Raw genomic sequence first — 19,063 nt, 5'->3', positions numbered from 1 at the left:
ATATGGACCTTATATCCTGATTTAAATAAGCATGCTATTCAAAGAAATGAATCAGTTGGAGAAATTTGAACATTGACTGAATATTTGGCATTATGGACTTGTAAAATTTTAAGATCTAGCCCTGACCAGGTAGCTCAGTTGGTTAGTGTCATCCTGATGTGCCAAGGTTGTGGGTTCAATCCCTGCTCGGGGCACATACAAGAATCAACCAATGAATGCATAAAAAAGTGCAACAACAAATCTCTCTCTCTCTCAAATCAATAAATAAAAAATTAAAAAATATAAGTACTGTTATTTTTTAAGCCCTTATCTTTAAGAGATACATACTGAAATAACTATTTTATACAGTATTTGATATTTACTTCAAAATAAGTCTGTGAGAGAGCAGATAGGGTTATTAATGAAAGAGAGTTGGCTCTGAATTGATAATTGGTGAAGCTGAGTGGTGAGGACAGGGACGTTCACTGTATTAATAGTACTTTTTCCTACTTCTGTGCATGTTTGAAAATTTCCTTTAAAATGATGATGATATATTTTATAAATCTAGTTAAGTCTAACAATGACTAAATGTGAATTTTATGAGTCATACTGGTTAAAGAAATTCCTTAATTTGTACACTTCACTTCATACATGTCAACCACCCAGGTTTCTCTTCTGCACTTGCTGTCCAGTATTTAGCAATGCTTATAATCTGCTGTAAATTAACATCTTTATCCTTAGCTTTAGGCTTTATTTATAAAAATCCAATTAAAGCATGGGTTAAGCAACTGGGGCTAGTGCCAAGTTCACCCATCCATACAGAAATGTGTGCATTTCCAATGAACACAAAATGAATATAATGGCTTGATGAATTATTTTCTTCAACAAAACAGTTTTAGAGCAGGGATAACAAAGGGAGAAGCTATGTTTCAGGGGCAGTTCACAAGAGAAAGCTTAATATAGTATTAGTTCAATCCACTATAGTCAGGAATCAATATTCTAAACTAACAAAGATATTTGTGTGAGGCTTTATTTTATTTTATTTTTTTTGGTAGTTAGAATATTGTCTTCCTCTAAATTTCCAGAACTCTGACAATGTAAGTTCAAGTTTTAGGAATTAATAATTTTGAACTAAATGGTTCACACACGTTCAAGCAAAGGACCTATACCTCGAAAATAACACCATTTTCCTATTGAATGGAACAGAACCATGTGATCGGGCAAACCAGGTGAGCAGTGTGTGTCCTTCCCACCTTCATATGAAGTGATACCCACAGCTTTGTAAGTCTGAGGCGGTTTTAACTGTAATGTTCAACTTACATATACAATTGGGGATCTGCGGTCAGAGCATCAATGTTGATGTGTTGTTCCAGTAGACTATAGGCCAGGATGGGCAAGGATGTGAAGCAGATATTATACATTGTAAGGTAAGCAGCATCATATAGTGGCTGAAATGACAACAACAAAGGAGAAAGAAATGTACTGTCACAATCATTTCAAGATGATATTTATGCGTTTGAAAAAAATCACAAGCTAAAACAAGAGAGTTTTTCACTTTTTGTAATAACAAAGGAAGTTAAAAATTTTTTTGGAAAAAGTATTTTTAAATTACAGTTGACAATATTATATTTCGGGTGTACAACCCAATGATTACACATTTATATAATTTACAAAATGATCACCCCAATAAATCTAGTACCCCTCTGACACTATACATACTTATTACGATATTAATTAAGAAGAGAGAAATATCAATCAGCTGGTTAATTGCCTCTCGCACGCCCCCAAATGGGGACCTGGCCCACAAGCCAAGCATGTGCCCTGACTGGGAATTGAACAAACGATCTTTTGGTTCGCAGACAAAAGCTCAATCCACTAGGCCACATGGAACTCAATCCACTGAGCCACACCAACCAGGGCTTATTTTCTTATCTATTTAGCCACCCTATGTCTTTTGATTGGAGCACTTAATCATATGCATTTAATTGCTGATGCTGTGTTCGAGTGGCTCAGTTGGTTGGAACATCATCCCTTACACCAAAACATTACGGGTTCAATTCCTGGTCAGGGCATACACCTAGGTTGTGGGTTTCATCCCCGGTTGGGGTGCATATGGGACGCAACTGGTTGATGTTTCTCTCATCAATGTTTGAGTCTCTGACTCTTCTCCCTCCTCTAAAATCAATAAACAAATCCTCAGGTGAGGATTTAAAAAAAAGCATAAAGTAATTGTTGATAGATATGTACTTACTGTCATTTTATTATTCATATTTTTAAACTTTTTTCTCCTTTGCAAAGGAAGTGCTATAAACAAGATCACTCTAACTGGTAACTATAAAAAAGAAGCTAACATATTGTGATGGATCATATTAATATACCCTCCCCTTTTAACAGGATCTTATTCAGAATGTTTATGTGCTATTAGCTCTATTTCTAACAGGTATTACTAACTTTTCAAAAGACTTTTCAGCTAGCAAAGACCAGTTAAGAATAAGTCAGGAAATCCTCAGGGAAATTAAATTCAGGCAGTGGCTAACCTGTGTCACAGTTTTTGTTTAATATTTTATATGGCTTTAAATATCACCTTCTCCAGGATTATTTATGATAATGAATGTGGCCATTTACTAGGAATTAAATAAATGTATTAACAAAACCAAAGCTAAATATATGTATATATGGCATGACTTCCAACTCTTTCTGGTCCTGAATTTCCTAGGCTCCAGACCAAATTTTCCAACTGTCTTCTGGTTGTTCCATAGGCACCTACAACTCAAAATGTCTAAAACCAAATTCATTAACTTTCCCTTTCAATCTGCTTCTCCTATGGTTCCTACTGCAGTGAGTGGCTCCACAATGTCTATGACCCTAGTATCTACCTTGGTTTCTGGTACCACTTAGGTGCTCAAGAAATATTTTGAAATTGAGTCTTTTCTTCCTACCTCACTAGCCATTCCCTCTCAGTCTCCTATTCTCCCTGAGCCCTTTTGTTGGAGTGTTCCAGAATTCAGTGTTTGAAACTTTTATTTATATTCACTCTCTAGGAGACCTCATTCAGTCCTGTGATTTTTAGTATTAGCTATTCACTGCAAATTCCCAAATATCTATCTCCAGCCCAGACCTGTCCCCATATATCCAAGTATACACTTGACATTTCCTATTGGGTTCTAGCACATCTCAAATTTATGTCCAGAACTGGATACCTGACCTGTCCTTACCTCAAACTTGCTCCACTTGAAGTCTTCCCCATCTTGGGAAAGGGCAACTAAATCTTTCTGATGAACAAGAACCAAAATCTTGGATTCATTTTTGATTATTCTTTTTTACATCGCACATTCAATCAGTTAAGAAGTATTTATTGGTTCTATCTTCAAATATATTCAGAACCAGATCACTTCTGAGCACCTCTACTGTTACCACCTGATAAGCCTCCTAAATGGTTCCCCTGCTTCTCCCTTTGACCTACAGTTTATTCTAAGTCCTCAGTTAGTGCTATTAGAAAATAAATCAAATGATGTCATTACCTTTTTTCAAGCTCTGAATGTTAAAAAAAAAAATTCTGGGGTGTCTATAAAGCCCCTCTTGATCTGGCTTCTCCTATCTTCTGATCCCATTTCTAACCCTTCCTGCTCCTCGCTCATTCTACTTCAGCAGCAGTGGATTCCTCACTGTATCTCTAATATGTCAGGCACATCCCTGACTTAAGACCTCCTTTGACATGGTTGTTGGCCCACCTGGAACATTTTATCTTTAGATAGTACTTCCTCACTTCCTTCAAATCTCAGCTCAAATGCCACCTTCTCAGGGAGACCATCCTTGATTCAACTCGCCACGCCCTCTCTTGCAGAGACATTTCCCCCCTTTATTCTGTTCTATTTTTCCCTATAGTACCAATTACCTTCTAACTTACATTATAAGTTTATTAGGTTTACTATTTCCTCACACTAGGATTTAAGTTCTATGAAGACAGAGTTTTTTGTTTAGTTTTTGGCAGCTGTAGCTTGAGAAAGAGCAAAGCAGCCCCTGACATCATGGAGCTGGCCTAGCACTCACAGCTAGGCATGGGTGTTCTCCTGTCAAACATGCAAAATTTCACAGAACTGCAACGTCCAACAAGGACATTCTGTAGTTACTATGAATCAAAACAAAAATAAGACCACTCTACAATCACATCTGACACAGAGTATGAGTATCGTCCAAATCATAAATAATGATCAACAGCCCCATTCTGGCTAATATGAGTGACTATTGCTTCTTGACCAATGACAGCATTAGCCTCCTAGTCTTTATTCCTCCTAGATAAGATGTACTGAAATACCCAGTCATAAAATCACCCTTGCTTGCTAACAGCACCTCATTTAGAGCAAGGCCCTATTTCTCAAACCTCTCTCCAAATTATCTAACTCAAGCCAAACCTTTTAAGACTTTTCTAACACTCTCTTCCTGAGAGGCCCCACTCTTCCTCATGGTGTACATTCTTTCCCATTGCAGCAAATAATAAACTGAACTACAAGTGTGTGCCTGGTGATGTTTGGTGAGAGGGCTCTGACAACCTTGAGCACTGAGAATAGAACTTGGTATATAAAAAGCATTCAATATTGAATGAATGAATGAATGTGTAGAGATTGGAAGCTATAGCACATCTGTAAAAGACTGATCTGATTTTTAAATTTTTTCTATATGGAAAAATTCAAGGTATTCTCTGAACCTCATTTTGGTGAAAATATTTACTGAGTTCAATATTTTTCTATACAGTGCTAGATGTTGTCATAAAACCATTACCTGTGGCATGAATAAATCATATCGCATATTCATCTGTATTTGCACACATATAAATGTTCTTTGATTAATAAAATGCATCTAAATATGACATAAACTGACACAATTATGCATTCTCAAACAATGGCTACTGAAGATACACTTATTTTCACGATGGGAGTTGACTCAAAAAGGTTGAGAAAAATTTAAATGAAGCCTTAGTTCTTTCATTAGTTGACCTTGACAAGTACTGGGGACAGATGATTCATGCCTTGTCTGCCAAGGCACACAAATTGCAGAGGATGAGGCAGATTGGTGAGTATACAAAGAGCTGGAGGAATTCACAGGAAAGGACAACTCTGGCCTTCAGTAGAGACAAAGCAAGAGAATGTAAATGCAAAATTCTCAATGAAGTTAAAAATATGGCTTTACAAAGAAAATGGAGATACTTCCCACATACAAAGATTTAAACTCAGCAAAAACATTCTACTGACTTAAAAAGTACTCCAAAAAAAAAAAAAAGTGTTACATTCCTTTTAATTCTCAAGGGAGAGGACTAGTCTGCTGGCATACAACATATTTTCATTGGAAACTGAATTTTCACTAATGAGAAAATTGAAAAATAACTCAGATTGATTGGTGTGTAATTTAGTCTTGAATTTCATTCAAACAAAAGAAGCATCAATCTACTTTTGTTCCATTACGGTACTTTGAGGTTACATGAAAGGGAATTGTAATTCTTAGATGCATAATTAGAGAAGATAAAATGTTCTCAAAACAAACAACCCATTTAGTTGATAATACTGTTTGTTAAACCTGTTACAAATGTTTTCTTTTCACGAAGAAAAAAGATCAGTATTATTCTAGCTTTGCTAAATTAAGAGCTGCTTTTTGCTTAAAGAATCAGAATCCTGGTCACATTTCCACATTTTTCCATAGCTCACTGTCCAAGTTCAAAGCTGAAGAGAATACCTCATGTGGATCTAAGATGAAAAAGACTGACTGGCTACCTGTAAGTACTCCAAAGATATTTGCAATAAAGGCTGCTGCATTCAGCAGAAGCACCAAGTCACACTCAGAACTATTAATACTGTACATCAGATCACCACCTCAAGAGACCTTCCTTTTACCTGATTAATTTCTCCTCTAAGACATCTTCATAGCTCCCTCATCTCCTTAGTATCTCTGCCCAAATGTCTCCTCATCAGAGAGAACTTTCCAAATTAGCTTCTCCAAAATAGTGACCCTTTCCCCCAGTCACACTCTATTGATTTATTATGCTTTTCCCTCTTCAGAACATTTATCAGCACCCAACAATGTATTATCTGATTGTTGTCTGTCTTTCCCCTAGCACTACATTGCAAGCTCCATGGGGTAAGGTTTTTGATCACTGTTGTATCCCCAGCAGTTAGTCTGGCACATGGTAGACACACAAGAAATACCTGTTAAATGAATAAACATACCAGTTGAACAACTGAGGAAGCCAAACATCAATTCCTATGGAAACCTAAGCAGACCCCAGACATCCCAGGGTCTGAATATCAGATGGCTTTATTAGGAATAAGTCTTTCCTTTCTTCATACAATTTGAGCTTGGTAAACATCTTTCAAAAGGATAACAAAGCAACAGATTGCTTTCAAAATAAAATCAATGTTTTAACCAGATTAAGACACTTCCTTCAGCATTTTGCTACAAAATTTGAAACATATTTTTAATATTTGCATTCATCTAAGTGAGGAATTAGAAACATGATCAATAGTAATCTCAATGTTGAAGAAAAGCAGACTGATCAGAATTCATAAGTCTTTGTAGCTAATACTGTTAGTTTTGAATACAAGGCTGATGGCACTTCCTATAGCTAGATGATTAATTCGTAAAGCAATCTGCCTAACTGGCATCATGTGGCTAATGACATGGCACTCACTTAAGTAAGGGAGAGCACACCAAATGGTAACAAGGCAAGTTCAAGAGAAAGAGAGCAGTCACCTTCCACTAAGAATCCATTCCCTTAAAAATGCTGCCGAGAAATTAGAAAAAATCACTCCTGCCACAGGGAATTAAGCATACCTTGAAATTTAGAAACTCAATCTGTAACACCTGTGGTGATGTTACCAGCAGCTCATTTTAGCAATATCAATGAACTGCTCACAGATTAACTAGGAAAATTTCTGAATCATTGAGCATTATAGCTCCTATGTTTAGCTGTACTTGCACGGGAAGCAATCCAAAATCCATTTCAGTTGTTAAAACAAACTGAGAAACGTGCCTGGCTCATCCCACCACTTAAATATCAAGTTAACATACAGTATATTCTTTATGTAATACATTTTTCAGGAAACAATAAAGAACAGCCCTGGCCAGGTGGTTCAGTTGCTTAGAACATCGTCCCATATACCAAGAGGTTGTGGGTTCGATTCCTGGTCCAGGCACATACCTAGGTTATGAGTTCAACCCCCTACCCAGTTGGAGCACATATGGTAAGAAACTGATCAATGTTTCTTTCTCAAACTAATAAATATATCCTGGGATGGGGATTTAAGAAAAAAACAAAAGAAAACAATGGGGGGGGGTGCAGCAAAAAAGCAGAGTTGCTCAAGTAATCCAAGATTTTATCCAGGAACCACAGCTTTGTGGCCAGCTTAAAGGTCAATGGTTTTCTAGAAAATCAACCTGAGAAACTGCAAAAGTGTGAGATTTTATGTGATGAAATATTAAACTGTGACATTTTAGGATTATTGGGAAACATTGTATATGCTAGTACAAAGAAAAAGAATCAGAATATTCTTTTAAAGCTTATCTCAATTCCAACCAAGTATACTAAATAACTTTGAATACAAAGTAATAATAAGAACACTGCCAAGGCAAAAACACAAACATCTGCTATTGTCAAAATGCAAGTCAAGGAGATCAACTGTTGACCCAAAACAAACAAATAAAAAAAGTCCACAAACTCCCTTTTACTTTGGTCATATCTCTCTAATATCTATAATCCAATACATACTGTAAAAACGTAAATTATTAATAGCAAATGTAAACTACATTATAACAAATAACTAGGGAAACAAACCTGTTGTGAGAATCCACAGAAGAACTGGTACAAAAATTGTGGTAAAATGAAACAAAGGTTCTGGAAAAAATGGAGAAAAGGGTTAATGTTTTCACTTAACTTTCTAAACTAAAACAGGAAACTACTCCAAATAGTTTACAATCACTCCTAAGCCCTTCTATATCAGAATGCAGTAAGTCTCTATTCTAGAGTTGTAAGGAAATAACTAAAAAAAAATTACTAATTCATATTAATACCAACTTTTGTCCTACCAAGGCAGAAGGATCTTACTTTATGAGAACCTCTTGCTATTCTTTTTCTAGGGAAGAAATGAGATCATATAACACAATATAAGTACCTATACTGTACCTTAAATGCCAACTAGTTGTTCATAGGGAAAAAGACATACAGGTTGTGATTATTACAATAGCTTTATTAACTCTGTGTTTTGTGTACTCACAACTGAAAACCTACTTTTGCCTGGCCCATATTTTAAGTGAATTGATGCCAATGAAGAGTCAGGAAATTATTACAGTGTATGTTGACACTAACAGTAACAACTAATGCTTTACTGCCTCATCAAACAATCAACATATTAATATTGATCATTTACTATATGCAAAATATGGCACTGTGGGTGGTACAAAAGTAAAACAAAACTTCGTATTCCTGAGGGACTTATAATTTAATTGGGCAGATACTAAAAACAGGTTTAAAAAACTCAATCAGAGAATTAACAAGGCACTGTAAGTTACTAGGTGTGATTCTAAACACTGAAATCAATGTCTTCAGGCCAAACTATCAGAACCAATACTTTCAAATGAGTGCTATCTCTCAGGGCAGGCTGTGACCTTATTTGAGTGCTGCTTGTCACCAGTTCATGTTGTCTCTGGATTTCTCTTTGGGCAGCAGTTTCAAGGGCCCATTTTTGAATCATGTCAAAAAATCAGTCTCCTTCCTTGTGTCACACATCCTCATAGGTAATTTCCCAGGCTGGGAGGCTAGAGGCTGTTTTTAAAAAATCCAATGCATCCTCAAGGGATGAACATCTTCCAGGCTGGGGATACTTAGGTGAATATGCTACAGGCTCTGGAGGATGTTCCTAAAGAAAAGTGCTAGACATGCTTTGAATAACTCCTACAGCATTAGAGTAAGTGTCACAGCTCCAAAGAGCTTATCACCTGGAAGGGCGACACTCAATTGCATGCATCAGTTCTGGTAGAATGCAAAACAGTGTAGGTAGCGCTTCTGGAGTCATCATTTTTTTAAAAAGTTCTGAGGCTGGAGGAGGCAGTGCTCAGTGGGGATTATTGGGGTGCTTTGTGGGAAGGGGAGGTCTGGCCCTCCCATTAGAATGTAATTTCCATGAGAACAGGGACTTTGCCTGCCATTCTATTATGAATTCTCAAGGCCTAAAACAGCGCTTGGCACCTGGTAACATATTCAAAGATACTTGTTAAGTCAATGAATAGAGAAGTTAGCAGTTGAACTAGGTGTTAAAGATGAATCAGAAATGTTGATAGCAGGAACCAAGGTAAGGCTTTATGTATGTTAAACAGATAAGGTAAAACAGGGTGAGACTATGGGGGGCCTTAAGAGCCAGACTAATCCTTAGACAATGGAGAGCGAAGTTTCTGCAATATAGCTAAGAAGTGTTGGTTGTTTTTCTTTAAAGTGGCATTTTTTCAAACATTAACCTGGCTGAATTATGCAAGGTAGGTTGCATGGGAAACAGAAAGCAAGAAGACCTGTCACTGAAGTATTCCAGAGGTGAGGCAATAGCAAACTTCAGATGCATAAAGGTTTCTTAGCTCAGCAAGAGGGTCGAAAGTATTAGATATCATTCTGGGACAAAAGGCAGCACTAGAAAAGGAATATTGCTAAATCAGTAACTAAGAGATTAACAGGCACAGAGATTTTATGAAGACAGAGAGCGCCCCTCAATTGGGAACCTTCAGTTAATGACCACTAATAAACATTAGCCATTTCAGTGCTTGTTTTGTTTTCCTTAACAGAGTATTCCTTCCATCTGGTGGCAGTTGAATGAATTGCAGGTCAAAATCTTAAATAGGTAAACCAAGCCTCCGGAATTAGGAATTAGATGGTAGGCAGGTCTCTATGGCAAATCTTCATGGGCGCTCCTACAAGAGGGAGGTAAGAGGGAATAACAACCCATCTCCATGTGGGGCTGTTAAGTTCCTGAGTCTAAGGCCTGATAGACCATAACTATGATGTACAGAGTCCTGGAATCAGAGTTAAGTAAAGCTATTGTGGAAATCTTGCTCTGTCACTTCCTCAGTGGCTCCAAAGGCAAGTTATGTACGTTCTCTGAGCCCTATATTCCATATATTTTAAATGGAAATAATACTAATTGCTTCATAAAAGATTTGTGAGCATTAAATAAGAAAATTAAGTACTTTTGTCAACCAGCAAATTACATTACACATACTGGGTTAATTATCATTATTAATCACCATCGATGTTTGGCCTGGATACCAGTTGATACTTGTTGACAGGATCTTAGCAAATTTGTAAACCTGAGGTCAAGGTTACATTTTTTTTTTTAATATCAAGTTAATAAGAAAAACCTGGGGTTGATCAAAGAAAACTGACACAGAAAAGCAGTTGCTGAGCTTTTCCTCCTGTGAAATATATGGTAAAAAACACCCTAAATGCTTGAATCACTTCCAACTAGTATATTAACTTGATAATATATCTATAAACTTGAATTTAATTAAGATCTTTGGTAAATTGTATTCTCTGGTAGACAAAAATGAGTATGCAGGCTCAGTTTAACATGTATTCTGATTAGTGCTGAAAGAAAATCAAGGTGTTGTTGGGGAAACTACCTCAGTGACTAAACATGGGTGTTGGGATGTTTCATGATAATTGTATTTTAGGTGAATATTTCACTGGGAAAAAATGCTCACAATAAAGCCCTGGCTGCTGTGGCTCAGTGGATTGAGTGTCAGCCTGCGAGCCAAGTGTCCCTTGGTTCGATTCCCAGTCAGGGCACATGACTAGGTTGCACGTCAGGTGCCCAGTTGGGGGCGCAAGTGAGAGGCAACCACACAGTGATGTTTCTCTCCCTCTCCTTTCCCCTCTCTCTAAATATAAATAAACAAACATAAATTATTTTTAAAAATGCTCACAATATAGTAAATAAAAAACGCAAAGTGCAAACCAGTATGCTTTGGAGCTGACTGCTAAGAGGTTTGGGGTTTCTTATTGGGGTGTTGGAAATGTCCTGGATTAGGTAGTGGTGATGGTTGCACATCATAGTAATATACTAAAAGCCACTGTATTTTACACTACAGTGAATTTTGTTATTTGAATTATATCTCAATAAAAAATGAAAAAGTCAGTGTATGTAGTATATAAAAATGATGTATACATACATTTGTATAGACAAAAGAACAGGTCACATAACAATGTTACCATTTGCTCTCTCTATTGGTATGCATTTACAGAGGACTTCAAAAATTTCAATTTAGAAAAGAAGTTTTGTATGAAAAATATCTGAGAAAAGCCAGTTGTATAATTCTTTTATTTAGAGCATTAACTCACTAAGTAACATTCTCAAAGAACCTCATCTTGAGAACCATGCCAGTTTCACGTAATAAAAAATTAATCAAAATCAGTCAAGAATAGAGAGGAAGGACCCAAACGGAATGAAAACAAAACTTAACCTAAATATATCACAAATAAATAACACAACCACACTGAAATGGTAGAAAAGGGGGGGAAAAGTAACTTTGGAAATAGTCTTTTGACTATGCAATCAAAGGCTAAAGACAAAAAGGAAGTACACACAACATATAACTCAAAGTTAGTCAGCTTGTTTCTGCTAGGAGTATGAGTTAGCAATTCTGAAACTACTTTAAATGTATTCTAGGATTGAGCAAATAAGTAAACATATTGAGAGTAATGAGAATCAGGTTTCTCTTCACTGGAGAAAGGAAGGGAGGGGAGGGGGAGGGGCAGCGGAGGGGAGGGGAGGGGAGGAGAGGGGAGGAGAGAAAACATAGACTGGTTGCCTCCCATACATGCCCCGACAGGGAATTGAACCCACAACCTAGGTATGTTCCCTGACCAGGAATCAAACCCCCAACCTTTTGGTGTATAGGACAATGCTCCAACGGAGCCACACTAGCCAGGACCTGATTTCTAAGTACCATTTACAAATAAAAGCAAGTAGTGTTCCTTGAAGAAATGTTCAAATCTAGGACGGGAGCGGAAAAATACAAGATGAGCTTAGAACACCATGTGGTATGAGAAAATAAAAAGTCTTCAAAAAAGGTTGGGGATGGGGGCAGGGAGTAATGGGGAGTTGCTACTCAGTGAGTGTAAAGTTTTAATTATGCAAGACGAGTAAGTTATAGAGGTCTGCTGCACAATGTTATGCCTATAGTAAACAATACTGCATTGTACAATTCAAAATCTGTTAAGTGGGTAGAGCTCTTATCACAATAAAATAAAAACTTTAAAATGATGGGGATATGGTGAAAGGACATAAGGGCCAAATCTACGACAATCTGAGTAATAGAATAAATAACAATAGTAATGGATTTTAACTCAGAAAAAAATATGTTTTAGTAGCAGTATGCTCTCTCCCTGCCCCCAACCCCCGCACTGGTCCACAGGTTTTATGGTCCAATAGAAGGAACAGACACAAATACACAAAGAAAGGCATCATATATGTCTCAGCTATGGTTTCTATGGAGGGCAATGCAACACAAGAAGAGAGTGGTCTAATGGACACACCAGAGTTAGGAAGGGCTTCATAGAGGGTATTGAAGCCACTATTTCTTTTTTTATAGAAATCATTTATAAGGCTAACTGCCTCTTACTGTTCTTTTTAAAAATTGAATTTATTGGGGTGACATTGGTTAATAAAATTATATAGGTTTCAGGGTACAGTTCTACTGTGTGTTCACCACCCCAAGTCAGCTCCCCTTCCATCACTAACTGCCTGTTTACAGGACTTGGTGGGGATAGGTGACCTTGCCTTTTCTTTCTCTTTTTTTTAATTAAGATATGATTGGCATATAACATTGTGTAAGTTTAAGGTGTACATGCTGCATTCATACATTTTTATATTGCAATTGATTACTCGCATAATGTTACCTAACACCTTTGTCATATCACATAATTATCAACATGTAAGATCTAGAGTCTTAGCAACTTTGAAGTATATACTACAATATAATTGACTACAATTACCATGCTGTACCTAAATCTCCAGAACTTATTCATCTTCTAGTGGCAAGTCTGTACCCTTAAATGACATCTCCATATTTTCCCTTTCCCCTAGCCTCTGATAACTACTACAATGCTCTTTTCAAATGAAATTATACAAAGCAAAGTTGTAGTGTCTTGAGATACCCAAAACAGCATTTCAACCAAGTTATCAAAGTTAACACTGTCAGGAATGAGACATATTGACATGTGCCAAAAATGCATAACCTGACTCTAACAATAAGCAAATGTTAGACAAACTCAAATTGAGGGAGATTCTATAAACCACTGGCAAAATTCTAATCTGATATGTAGGCTAGTTGATAATGTGCCAGTTAATATTAATTTAATAATCTTGATAACTATGTTGTGGATTTTCTATGGTGTTAACAGGTGGCAAAATGGGGCAAAGAATACATAAAAATTATTTCAGTAATTTTTCAACTTCTTTAAAGTCAGATTATATTAAAATGAAAAGTGAAAAAAAATACTTTAAAAAACTGTACTGAGCCATGGCTGGTGTGGCTCAGTGGATTGAGCGCTGGCCTGCAAACCAAAAGGTTGTTGGTTCGATTCCAGTCAGGGCAGATGACTGGGTTGTGGGCCAGGGCTCGTGCCCAGGTTGCATGCCCCCAATTGGGGGCATGTGGGAGGCAACCAACTGATGTTTCTCTCCCTCTCGTTCTCCCTTCTTCTCCTTCCCATAAAATAAATAAATAACATCTTTTAAAAAGACCATACTAAACATATACAGGACAGGAGATCAATTTCTGGGCTATCTTGGCTAAAAATTATTTGCATAGTTTAGACTAGTTTCTTCACCTTCATGTATGATGGATTAATTATGTGTAAAATGAGTGGCTTAAATTATATTAATAGACTCAAAATTGTGCTCCGAGGAACCTCTGGGCAAGACAGGGAGGTTGAGCAAATACACAGCCCTGGCTCCATCATTCTTTAGTCAGTGCAATCCTGCTTCTATCCACTTTTATCTGTGTAATTGCCTTTGAAAAGAGAATACTAAGAAAAGTAGTTTAGAAAACTGTTCAGAATAAGAAGGGGATCAACTATTGACAGATGATACAATATGGATGAAGCTCAAAAACATGCTAAATGAAACAGGCCAGACACATTTGAGTACCTCTGATCCTAGTTAGTTCTAAAACAGGCATATCTAATGTCTATATTGCATAAATTATATCTAAATTTATAATATTATATGCTACATATTATAATACTATCTATGTTCATTTAAATCAGAGTAGCCATTGTTGGGGTTGGGGTGGAGGAGATTGGGAAGGGGCAAATGGGAACTTTCTGGGATGAGAGAAATGTCCTAGTTTTGACTGGGGTGGTAGTTACATGAATGTATACATTTGTCAAAATGGAGTTGTACATTTTTAAAAGTTTATTTATTTGTTTGTTTATTTTATTTTATTTTATTCGAGAGAGGGGAAAGGAGAAAGAGAGGGAGAGAAACATCACTGTGTGGTTGCCTCTCACTCGTGCCCCCAACTGGGGACCTGATGTGCAACCTAGTCATGTGCCCTGACTGGGAATCAAACCAGTGACACTAAGCTCACAGGCCAACGCTCAATCCAGTGAGCCACAGTAGCCAGGTGGAACTGTATGTTTTTTAAAAATCCTCACATGAGGACATTTTTTTCATTGCTTTTGGGCAAGGGAGAGGGAGTTGGGGTGGGGGAGAGCGCAAAGAGAGCCTCCCATATGTGTCCCGACTGGGCAGTGGCGGGGTGGGAGTGGGGGGAATGTTGGTGGATTGAACCTGAAACCTTTATGTGTGCCCTAATGGGGATCAAACCCACAACCTTTCAGTTTACAGGACAATGCTCCGACAAACTAAACCACACCGGCCAGGGCAGAACTGTACACTTTTAATGGGTACGTTTTATTGTAGTCAGCTTCAAGAAAGCTGACTTAAATTTCATCTCAAATCTCTTGCATTCAAAGGATTTTCTGGCTTCCAATTCCATAAACAGATCTGTTTTGATGACCACAAATTTTAGTAAGAAGACAGCAAGAGGAACATGAGAAAAAGGGGAAAAAAGCTGAGACCATGTTGGATTAAGTAGTCTTAATTTAAATTGCAAATATTTGATCACATACCTTATAGAAGAAATATTGTACAAGGTGTGCTATTCTCACATAATAAAGATGTCCATGAGCCAATAGCAGTTTCTTTAAATGTTTAAACTTTGGAACAGAATAATCACTATTCCTGGCTGCTTGGCGACCTTCTTTACCTTTAATACCTAAAAAAAGAAAATCTCTATAGGGTGAGTATTTTATTGAATAAGCAACAAATGACTTTATTATTTTCATATTTTTCACCTGCGTACATGTTATAGTTCAAATGTACAGTTTAGCTTAGTTTGTTTTTAAATCAAAAAGTGCTGTCTTCAACAATGATGAGACACCAATAAGTGGTAAAGCTAAGTTTAATTGGTAATTACCTATTTATAACACAATATATAATTAAATAGAATCATTACTTTAATCATTATAAGGCAAAAATTATCTTGAGAAACAATTAAATCTGGAAGTTAGTTTAAGGCCACTTAGTACTTTTATGTATGACACGAGTTTAGGTGCAATATTAAAGCAACTCAGAGACCTGGGTCTGTGCTCTAGGAGCTCAAAACTGAAAAGTTACGAGGAGACAGTTAAGTTCTTTCACCAAATGAAATTCTCAGTAGTAGCCCAAGTTTTTATGAGCTCAAGCAGCGTTAGGTCATTTCCACACCGGATAACCAATGAGTAGAACTAAGAGTTCCATACAATATAGGGCTGCTTCCAAATGAAAAAAATTTGAGGATTTGGGAATCCAAACTGCAGCACAATAATTCACAAGATAATAATTCCATTATTTCTCCCCCTTCAAAAAAAAAAAAAACTTTCTGGGGTGTTAGGATGGCTGTCTACTAGCAGCCTAATCAGGGTAGGGGGTAGGTTGGGGAATGGGGCAGGTTATACAGAAGCTGTTTTTACATGCCAACATATTAATTCAACACTACAGCCCAAACCACCCATAAATATTGCCATGTGGAAAACCAGCCAGCGATGATCACTTCTTAGTACCAAATGGTTAAGAATCTCAAAAGATATAATAGTGTAGCAACATAAGCAGGAGATCTGGCCAGGAACAGAAAAACAATACAATTTCATGCATGCTGTCAAAGTGAGAGCTAAAAAATCAATTGTGCTGCCAGTAGGTTTGGGAACTTCACTTTACTTGGCTCATATAAAAAGATACTCAACTTTGTATTGCTGTATTCCCCCCATGGGTAGGTTTTTGGGATGAATCTGTTACAGGATCAATCGAGGACATTAATTCAATTAACAATTATCATTCCCAAATGAGAATTCAGGCTGAGCAACCAAAACAATCTCTCTAGAATACAAAACCACTCTACCTAAAAGCAATACCGATACCTTACAGCTGCCATCTCATTAGATGTTTCTTACCTATTCCCACATGGGATTCCAAGATCATACTAACATCATTGGCACCATCACCTATCGACAGTGTTATTGGGCTGCCTTTTAAATTCTTCACCATTCTGACAATCTAAACATTAAACATAAAAGAGGTATAGAAAAGGTCAAAGTCGAATGTGAGATTGTACCACATTAGGGGCAGATGCCTCATTCACACTTGTAAATGGAAGCCTTGCTAACAGAAAGGGAGTCTGTGCATATATGTACAATAGTTTCAAATTCTCAGAGGCAGAAGAATGCAGCTTTTCAAAATATAATACCAGTGCCCACTTGTTTCTGGTTCTGTGAACTGTTAAAACCCCCTGCCCCTTATCTACATTAAAGGCCAACACGTTTCCCTTCTTTTTTTTGTTGCTTCATGTATCCTTTCAGATCAGGTGTTGAATGCATGACAGAGGAGATGAGAAAGCTGATTGGGTCATCATGCATAGGGCTACCAAAGCAAAAGTGGGAAGCGACAGAACAATGTTTTGGGGTAAGCTCTTCCTCTCTCCTTCATGACACTCCCACTCCCCCTTAGTGTACCTCAACCTTTATTCCCAGGGACTTACCTAATGTTAAATTGTTGCACTCCTCTAGCTGCCAACTAAATTTCTCCCGCTGCCCAATATTATTTCATCTCTCCTATAGGTAGCTGCATTTTAAAAGGCGACATCTTAAAGGTAGTGAGACTTGCCAAAAATATCTGAGATTTAGATACTTTCTGCAGAAAGCTTTAGAAAGATAAAACGTTTTTTCCTTTTTCTTTTTTTACTGAGATATGTATGTGTAAAAAGCTTGTCACTATTCCTTGAGTGTATCTTTAAGGCGTCAATGACTCAGTTTTCATGGTAGGTACTGAATAAAATAAATCTTCTGGTGGAGTTACTTGTGGGAAGTGTATTGGGTAAGCAGCTGTCCTCCTACCCTATGTTTTAGATATGACTACTTTATGTGTCAACCCTCAGAACCCCTTGGAATCTAGCAGCTTTTAAAAGCTTATATAATCCAGCAGTTAAATAATGCCTTGTAAAAATTCTGTCCTCACAATTGCTTTCACCAGTCAGCATAAGTAAAACCCATTTTAAACTAAAATGATTAAAAATAATTTATACAAGGTTAAAGCACCCCACAGACTTCTTAAAAAAACAAAATCCGGTCAGGTTTTATTTAGCGTTAAATAGCATATCCCAAAACCCACATCCAATTCAGTTGAACACAAGAATGATGGTATGGTGAAATGCCAACTTTCCTGCATCCCTCCTCTCATCCGAATTCTTTTAAAAAACTTTGTAAGACTGTCAAGAAATAATCTATGAGCCTTTGGCCATATTAGAGAACCTACACTAAATTGGCTTTTTATTGGCTACAGTACTGGTTAAGCTAATTGTACTTATTATACTATGTGCAGATATGACTTGCACCTCAAGGAAGTAAAGCTACAGCAAGGAAAAGTCTAGAAAAGACAATTATCAAAGTTGACAGCTTCTGCATGCAAATATAGATTAAAAAGATTAATGCTTGTCTTTGCAGAAAGATAAAAGGATATATGATCATAGACTATAAAATAAGGAAAGATTTAGACAGATAAACATGTTTTCTCTTTGTTTGTTTTTATTTTGTTTTACTGAGCCCCAGATCACCTGGATTAAGAATTTATCTTCATTCTCTAGGATAACTTCATGAAAAAGAAATAAATTTACCAAAAGCTATTCACTGATCAACTAAACTGCATGTAATTCAAAGTGCAAAGCAATGAACAAAATACAAACAAAGACACAAGGCTTGGTCACACACTTTAAAAAGCATATGATGAAGTAGTAGAGACAGGGAATGAATACAAGAATATTAGATGATTAGATTAATAATATAAGATAACAATATAAAATAACCTGTGCAAGGGAATATATAAATTGTCATCGAAGTTGTCTACATAAGAAGGCCGACAATCTCAGAGAAGGAAGAGGGCACTGTATGCCACAGCGATCAGAAATGATTTTACAAAACAGTGTTTTGATCTAAACTATAAAAGACTGTTAAGTTTGCATGGATGGGGGAAAAAGGGGTTGTAATAGTATTTTAGAGAAAGAAATGTCATGTTCTGAGACACAGCCAGGTAAGTATAGTATATGCTCAGAAAACAGAGCTGGCTTGAAAAGATCAATGAGTTTTCATATAGCAGGAATGGACAGGTATACCTGGGGCCAGAACAATAGGGAGTGATATTCTGAAAGTGGCAGGCAGCACGGTGCAAGAGGAATGGGAAAAAACAAACAAACAAACAAAAAAACAAAACAAAAAAACAAAAAAAGACTGCAGGCAAAGAGAAATAAGGTGACTAGTTACAGGTGCAGTTCAATTAGTAGTTAAAGGTCTAGATGGGGCAAGTAATGGAGCAAAAGGAATGGATGGAAAAGACAAAGATGTACTAGAAAACAAATAGAATTCAGTGACTGAGATCACATGGTTGGGTCAAGCATGGGGGAAGTCAGCAGAGATTTCAAGGTTTTGAATCTAGAAACCTGGAAGTACAACGAGCGCAGTAAC

General features: G+C 37.0%; 1 protein-coding gene across 1 annotated transcript in view; it reads right to left on the bottom strand.

Annotated features, from left to right (window-relative positions):
- Nucleotides 1-19,063, bottom strand: part of ATP11C (ATPase phospholipid transporting 11C (ATP11C blood group)) — a 178,642-nt gene that overhangs the window by 22,595 nt on the left and 136,984 nt on the right. The window contains exons 21-24 of the mRNA XM_090263917.1: nt 16,505-16,607; nt 15,146-15,291; nt 7,802-7,861; nt 1,300-1,427 (exon numbers count right to left, since the gene is read on the bottom strand). Of these exons, the coding sequence (XP_090120043.1) occupies nt 1,300-1,427; nt 7,802-7,861; nt 15,146-15,291; nt 16,505-16,607 (437 nt within the window). The remainder of the gene's footprint in view (nt 1-1,299; nt 1,428-7,801; nt 7,862-15,145; nt 15,292-16,504; nt 16,608-19,063) is intronic.

Source organism: Furipterus horrens, unplaced genomic scaffold (genome assembly GCF_987537825.1).
Source record: "Furipterus horrens unplaced genomic scaffold, mFurHor1.1.pri manual_scaffold_17, whole genome shotgun sequence".
Lineage (NCBI taxonomy): Eukaryota > Metazoa > Chordata > Mammalia > Chiroptera > Furipteridae > Furipterus > Furipterus horrens.
The sequence above is the reverse complement of the archived record's forward strand: the minus strand, read 5'-3'. Positions and strand labels throughout refer to the sequence as shown.